The 7,147-nt window shown below is 41.7% G+C and overlaps 1 protein-coding gene across 3 annotated transcripts; it reads left to right on the forward strand.

Moving 5' to 3' along the window:
* The first annotated feature begins 928 nt into the window (after positions 1 to 928).
* On the forward strand, positions 929 to 5,945 carry LOC100826067 (chromosome partition protein Smc). Of its 3 annotated transcripts, XM_003557575.4 has the most exons (10): positions 929 to 1,066; positions 1,244 to 1,348; positions 2,432 to 2,493; positions 2,579 to 2,662; positions 2,754 to 2,785; positions 2,878 to 2,959; positions 3,788 to 4,016; positions 4,537 to 4,764; positions 4,942 to 5,234; positions 5,368 to 5,945. In XM_003557575.4, exons 1-10 carry the CDS (start codon positions 1,043 to 1,045, stop codon positions 5,678 to 5,680), a joined length of 1,452 nt encoding a protein of 483 aa, XP_003557623.1. In that variant the 5' UTR covers positions 929 to 1,042; the 3' UTR covers positions 5,681 to 5,945. The 3 variants fall into 3 exon arrangements, with proteins under 3 accessions (XP_003557623.1, XP_010228409.1, XP_010228410.1); XM_010230107.3 differs by lacking the exon at positions 2,579 to 2,662 and having other exon boundaries at positions 2,704 to 2,785; positions 2,878 to 2,945; XM_010230108.3 differs by lacking the exons at positions 929 to 1,066; positions 1,244 to 1,348; positions 2,432 to 2,493 and having other exon boundaries at positions 2,603 to 2,662; positions 2,870 to 2,959.
* The last annotated feature ends 1,202 nt before the right edge of the window (positions 5,946 to 7,147 follow it).

Here is a 7,147-nt window from a genome sequence, read left to right on the forward strand (position 1 = left end):
CTTCTCGCAGTCGGCGGCCAGCTTCTCGAACTCGTCAATGATTTCCTTCCACTGCCTCTCGACTTCGTCGTCATCGTCGTCGAGGCCGCCGCCGCCGCCTTCTTCGATGTCGTCGGACTCGCGCGATCTCTCGAGGCGGTCCTCATCGGAGTAATCTGAATACACGTCAGATTCAGTGTCCGAGGAGTCGTATCCCTCGGCGTAGATGTCCAACAGCTCCGGCATTGTCTCTCCTTCGTAGCCTTGCGCCGGCGGCGTCACAGAGGAATATTCCTTGTCGTCGCCGGTGTACCGGCATAGCTTCAGAGGGTCGAAGGCCAAGACGGACTTGTAGCCGTCGTCGGCCATCAGCTTCTTGGTGCGGCCGATCGTCTCGTCGACGACGGCCAGCCGCTCGATCCCGTCCATCACTTCCTTCCAGCAGCCACCAGCAGCCACTGGCGCCGGCACGGAGGAATAATCCTCTTCGGCGGCGGCGGCTGCAGGCGGAGCCGGCGCGGAGGAGGATGAGTCAACCTCGGGGGCGGGGGCGGCTGTGTCGGCGAGCAGGTAGACCCACTCGTTGTCTTCGAGCTCGGCCATGGCGGCGCTGCTGGACTTGGTGACGATATCGATCTGGTTGCTCGTGCTTGGTTTCCTTGGGGTTCTTCGTGCGGCCGGTATGCATATGCTTATATGGCGGGCAGGCGTCGTGGAGTCCACATCGGCGACGTATCCAACTCGACTCCGGTCAAATCGCAACGAAGCACAACGCAATTCCTTCAACTTAACCCAATCCTACCAGAGTCCTGCCGGAATACGTCTCCCTGCAACGCTTGTTGTGTATACGAAAGGAAACTCAGAATACGTCTTCTGGTGTAGTAAACGTAATCTTGGCAATACGTAATGGGTCTGCGGAGGCGGTTCGTGCCAGTCTATCACTGTCCGAGTCAAGGAAAGCTTTCTTGTCGGTTTCGCAATCACGAACCATTTCGATTTTTTTTTCTCTTCCTTGGTTCAATTCAATCCTCTTCCAGTCTTCTTCCCCAAGTCTGATCCGGCCATGGCCTCGCACGGGAGCAGCACGGTGAGTTTTTTTTTACTTCATCTCCGTCCTCCTCCCTCTCGGGAGAGTCGGGACCGTGCTGATTTGGATCGAGCTCAAAGCAAATCTCGATCTCGTCGTTACACCGGAATCTCACTCCAGCTGTTTGATTCCTCTTCTTCTTGCTTGGATTTCGCTGTTCTGTAAATGGGGTAGCAGACGGTGGGGGAGATGGAGAGTAGCTTGGAGCGGGTGAGGCGGCAGCTCTCCTCCACCTCCAGCCGACACATCCTGCAGGGCCCTCTCCTCAAGCGATCCGACACGGTAATTTTCTGCTCCTCCCCCGTCATCCTACTTCCTGTTCCTGTTTCTTCTCTGCTCTTAAGTTTAGCTTGCTGCTATGGCCTGCTGGTTCGTGTGATGAGATTGGCTTTGCTGTAATAACTTCAGTAACAGCATCTGCTTGCTGTTTACTTGGTTCAGTTTTCAGTCTCCATTCAGTAAGGGTTTTGACAGTTTGCACCATGTAGGTTTACTGTTGGCTAGTAGTTTATGGGTGGTTCGATTTATGCTTGTCTGGATCTTTCTGGTTCTAAGACTACTTGTGAACTTGAATCCATCATGGATTGTGTACTATAGATGGCTAGGTGCTGTCTGCTGTGAGTACTCCTAATAAATATCTGATGTAGATAAGATAACTAGGTACTGTCTGATTTAAGTAAATGTTCAGGTAGGCTGAGTGTCAATGTCCAACGGCTCATTTGATAAAAATCCACATTTTTCGTGCTTGTTGACCATGGCATCGTATCCAAGAAATCCATTTTTCATTGAAAACTTTAAATTTTAAATTGAGGATATACTGCCAAGGTTTTTTTTTTGTTTGCTCTTGCACCTCGTCGATATTATGTCTTGCCATTGCACTAGAGAAATTTGTGTCTCAAGCAACAAGACAATGCCCCTTGGCTTTAGTAACGATAGGAAAATTTGTGCAATTCTCATTCAATTCAAGGGGAGGAGCATACATGCAGTTCAGGTATTTTGTCAAGGAGCTCATGTTTCGTATCAGAATGTAGGGCTGTGTATTGTGCAACCCTTCTGTTTGATGTAATAATGTTGGTTCCCGTAATGGTTGTGCTACTCCCTCCGACCCATATTACTTGTCTCAAATTTGTTCAAATATGGATGTATCTATGTTTAAAAAGCGTCTAGATACATGTAATATTTCGACAAGTAATATGGATCGGAGGGAGTAATAGATTTTGTTGAGTTTTAGACTTAGAGTTACTTAGTTGTGTCCACCATTGTCTTCTTCTTTTGCACTTCTCATAGTAATAAATATACGTTCTCTCTACCACATCCCCCTACGTCCCCTCTTTTTTGTTGATAAACTTTACTTTCAATTGACAGCTAAGAAAATGGAATGAGCGGTGGATTATACTTGATCCGGCAACTGGAAAGATGGAATACAAGTATGAGAAGTTGCACAGTTCCGTCTTTATAATTAGATGAAGATTTCAACAAATGCTGGATCTCATAATTCAACTTATGATTTAGGGTTTGTAGAAGTGACACAGGTGTCAGGGGAGTTATTGTATTTGATTCGACAAGCACTGTGACTTTGTCACCAACAAACTTTCAGTATGATCTCTGCTTCATTGCTTTTTCATTGTTACTTTCAGAGTTGTGGTGGCAAAAGCACTAAAAGGGACTCTTGTTTCACTTGATGCAGCGGACTGCCAAAATACGAAGGATGCTGTTTCTGTATCCACATGAAGTAGCTCTTGGTTATTTTGTTCATTTTCTTAAACTATGGGCTAGATGTATTTTGTTTTTTTCATTGACTAGTGTTATAGATATCGGAACTCCGCAGAAAAAGGAGTATTTTCTTTGCGCAGAAACTCCCAGCGCTGCAAGAGCATGGGTATCTACTTTACAGTAAGCTTGTGTTCTGTGACTTGCCGTTGTTCTATTGTTTTAAACCATGAGTTTGGCGTTGTTACTTCGTTATATTTAAGTATTTAACTGCTATTCAGTATTCACGGGCTAACTAACAAATGTTCTGATATAGATTATATAGTTGATTTCTGGATACGAGGTTTGGAATTCTAGGAGAACCCTAAAATTTATGATCGCACTTGTTCATCATCATCAAATGTGTCTTGAGTGCAAAGTTGCAAATTCGCACAGCTCTCTCATCTTCTAATCATTAGACATCTTTTGTACAGATTTTGAGCCACTTTGAAGTGTCAAGAATTTAAGCTAGTGCATTGCATGTTCCCTCATTCACATATTTTTCTGTATTTCCCAAAGTGTTGTCTTTCTCCTGAACAAACAGGTTCAGTTCATATTAATGTTTTGCATTCATTCACTTGGTTCTTTGCTTACAAATGCAGCCCTAAATGCTTAAGAAAATCACCAATATGTAGTTATAATTCATTAAATGGTCGGACCATTTGCTTTTGTTCTTGTAATGGGAGGCACTTCTAGCCTCTTCAAATGCCACCACTCTTTGTTTCTGAGCAACGGAGCTGTATCCTTTGTTTCAAAATAAAGATTGTTTGTGGTAATATGCAGAAGGTTTCGCATTTGGGTTGTGCCCACTTATCCAACATGAGTAAACTATCTACTGCATAATTACATTAACAATATAATGGGCTGTTATGAGCTGGCGAAATTCGGTATGCTTCTGTGTTATTTACTCGCCATCTTTGGTGCTTTAGCTATGACTCGTGAAACCTACTAACATTTCTTGTTTGCATGCAGTGCAACTCAGTTGGTCCTACAAGCTCATAAACAGGCGGTGAATTCATTGGGTGGAAATGGTTCTGCAAAATTGGGAACAGTTGCAACTGTTGTGGCCGTGGCCAATTCGACAGCAATTGAAGCATCCAAAGAAGTAGAAGCAGCGATGAAGATCTCCCTGCGAGCTGCTTTAGGCTCAACCACAAATAAACTTACTAAAGGTCAATTAGATGATCTCACAATCATGATGGTATGCTCTTCATACTACCAACAAAAGGAGTACCAGTATTAAAATATAGTTCTTTATTTGTAAAATAATTCTACTGATGAATGTAGCACCACTGTTGTAGCCAACTAATCTGGTATCCAGTTGTCTCTATTGAAAGAAAATACCCATGTTGTAGTCAATTGATTGCAGTTGTTATACCATGCTCCTAAAACATGTGAATAGTTATTTCCATAATTTGTCAAACCAGTTGACCCCTGTGAGAAACTGAGTTTTTTTTTATCACAAACCAAGTTAAACCGATTTTTTTATTTCTAATAGTTGAATATTCACTTTAGGAATTGAAAGGCATTCATCTACTCAGTCTTTTGTTGGTTCCTATACTGGGTCTTGAATTTTCATACCCTGATTGAGTAGTACAACAGCATATTATGGATTTGCCGGTTGTGTCTTCCTATTTCACATTAATATGTGAATTTCGTTTTTGGATACTAAAATTCTTTTTCTTTCCTCTTGCGATGTGCTACACACCCAAAACCAACAGGAGACCCTTCGAGTTAAAGATGATGAGCTGCACCAGCTATTGCAAGATATCCGTGCACGTGATTCCACCATCAGGGAGATTACAGATAAATTACAGGAGACTGCTGAGGCAGCTGAGACTGCTGCCTCTGCTGCTCATTCAATTGATGAAGGGAGAAGAATTTTATCTTCCGAACTTGAACGTCTGAAAAAAGATCAGGAAAATCAAGTTGAACTGTCCTTGCTTAGGGTAATAACCACTATGTGAATCTATGCATTATGCATCTTACATCACACATCTTCTCCATGCTCACGGCTACGAACCAAGTTTGTTTTCTATTATTTGACTTTATGCACCTGATCAGCACACTTCATCTTAAGTCTCCGATGATCCTTTTTTAAAAGTTAAACTGGCTTTTGTTAACAGTTGAAGGAATCAGAAGAAAAGGCAAAGCTTCTTGCTGAAGAAAGAGAGCATTTACTGAAGGAAAGAGATTCTGCTCTTCAAGAAGCTCAAATGTGGCGCTCTGAACTTGGAAAAGCTAGAGGAAATGCTGTAATTTTAGAAGCCGCTGTTGTTAGAGCTGAAGAGAAAGCTAGGATTTCAGCAGCTGATGCCGGCATGCGGATCAAGGAAGCTATGAGCAGACTCGAATCTTGTACTAAAGAAAAGGAAGAACTCTTAATTCTTGTTGATACTTTGCGATCACAAATACAAAGGTCCCACTCCATGTGCATAATGTGCTATTTATTTTCCTTTGATTTCAATCGATGGAAAGCATCCTAAAATGATATTCTTCTAAAAAAACTTGATTAATGACTGAAGAAATAATCGTATATCTTTGCTTTGCAGGCAAGAGACTAACACAAAACAAGTTCGTGAAGAGAGGTCAGATCTGTGCTCTACTTCAAAGCACATGGACATGGAAGATGATAATGTGGATAAGGCTTGCTTAAGCGATACAGACCTGATACCCATTACGGAGAATATAGTTGATTTGGACGATGAGGGAGTCGATATACGTACGATCGGGGACACTGAGTGGGAAAATCCTCACTCCTCTGAAGTGTCTGATGTAAGGGAGGTGACCACAGAACCTGAAGAAAGCAGCTTGGATATTCCTGTTGACAGCCAACCAGTTTCTGAGAATACTTTCCAAGGCTAGGCTAGACTCTTCCATTCTTGTGCACCCTGACTACTTGTACTCGAGTTTTTTGGTTCATCTCAAATATTCTTACATCTTCAGTTTCAGCAATGAGCTCCTGTACTCGAGTTCATTCACAGGGTTTGCCCGCATGTAAATCTAAGTGAAACAAGAATAGTTCAATTGTGCTTAGCAAGTGTACCATCGGAAGATATGTTTAACAGTTAGTGAATTTTCTCTTGGTTGCATCATCTATGAGAAATATCGAAAGATCTTGCCGTGAAAACTGAAACTTTGTTCTTGTCGTCCGAAAGTGAAATTTGTCGTTGACATGATGAACCAAGTACCAATATCAAAAGCAGATTAGAAATGAGAGATAAGTAGAGAAGAGGTCTCATAAATTTCCTCAGGACATGTTCTTTCAACCTTGTTCTGGAAGAGGCATATTCTCACAGCTAAAAGGTTCAGACTTCAGACTCAAGGCTGACATTGCTCTTCCGGAAAAGAAGCAAGTCTCGACACAGACTCAAAAGCATATATTGTCACAGACCAGACTTTCTATCTATTTCAGATCAATATGAGGTATGATCTCAGGACCAAGTGTTGGATCAATGCTTAGAGTTTTTTTAATCAATGGCGCTCAAACCGTAGACCGGGCAGCTATAGTCATGCATTAATTCTCTACCCAAACCATTTCAAAGTTGACTGTCAACAATATGTATAGAGATTCAACAATATGATGCATATGCGCTTCTTCATGGTCCTAATCGACATATTGTACACTATTTCCTATTTGCTCTTGATCAGGTCATAGCCGTATATATACCTGCACAGTATTGTGCATTTTATCTTGATCAGGTCATGGCCAATTGGCCATACACTTACGCATCCACTGTATTGTACAGTTCATCTTGATCAGGTCATAGTCGTACTTACACATGCATCTAATTATTAGGCAATCACGTATTATAGTTCATATCATTGATTGACAGTTTATACACATATGAGAAATTTATATGTAATGCAAGTACTCAAGACATGAATGACAGTGTCACCTAGAAACCATCTATCTATCTCATCTGTAGTCACGAAAGCTGACAGGAATATTTAAGGACAAATGTAGGACACTTCACCTACTTAAATAATTGCATCAATAATTTAGTACTAATTAATCCAAACAAGCATCCAACAAGAAGCATACAATGCATCTTCATATATCTAGTTATTGAATACTAGATCACACTCCCTCCGTTCTGAAACGTAAGCATCTGTGTATTTCAAGATTTAACTTTGGCCAACGGTTAGTTAGCATAGTGCGTAATTCATATTTCATTGTTCTAAATATTGATTTGTTTCTCCGAAAAGAAGGGTATCCTCCAGCCTGTTGATGTACTCATCCATTATATTATTGCAATATGTCATACAAAAATAGGAAAACCAAGTATTCATCATTCAACATTACAAGCCGCAAGTGGCAAAACAACTCAT

This window comes from Brachypodium distachyon, chromosome 1 (genome assembly GCF_000005505.3).
Source record: "Brachypodium distachyon strain Bd21 chromosome 1, Brachypodium_distachyon_v3.0, whole genome shotgun sequence".
Taxonomy (NCBI): Eukaryota; Viridiplantae; Streptophyta; class Magnoliopsida; order Poales; family Poaceae; genus Brachypodium; species Brachypodium distachyon.

What these genes read in the sequence shown, in the direction of transcription:
- LOC100826067 (XM_003557575.4), top strand. Translation starts at nt 1,043, where the DNA reads ATGGCCTCGCACGGGAGCAGCACG. An exon ending in CCTCGCACGGGAGCAGCACG is followed by an intron (nt 1,067 to 1,243) that starts GTGAGTTTTTTT and finishes ATGGGGTAGCAG; the next exon opens with ACGGTGGGGGAGATGGAGAG. An exon ending in ATACGAAGGATGCTGTTTCT is followed by an intron (nt 2,786 to 2,877) that starts GTATCCACATGA and finishes CTAGTGTTATAG; the next exon opens with ATATCGGAACTCCGCAGAAA.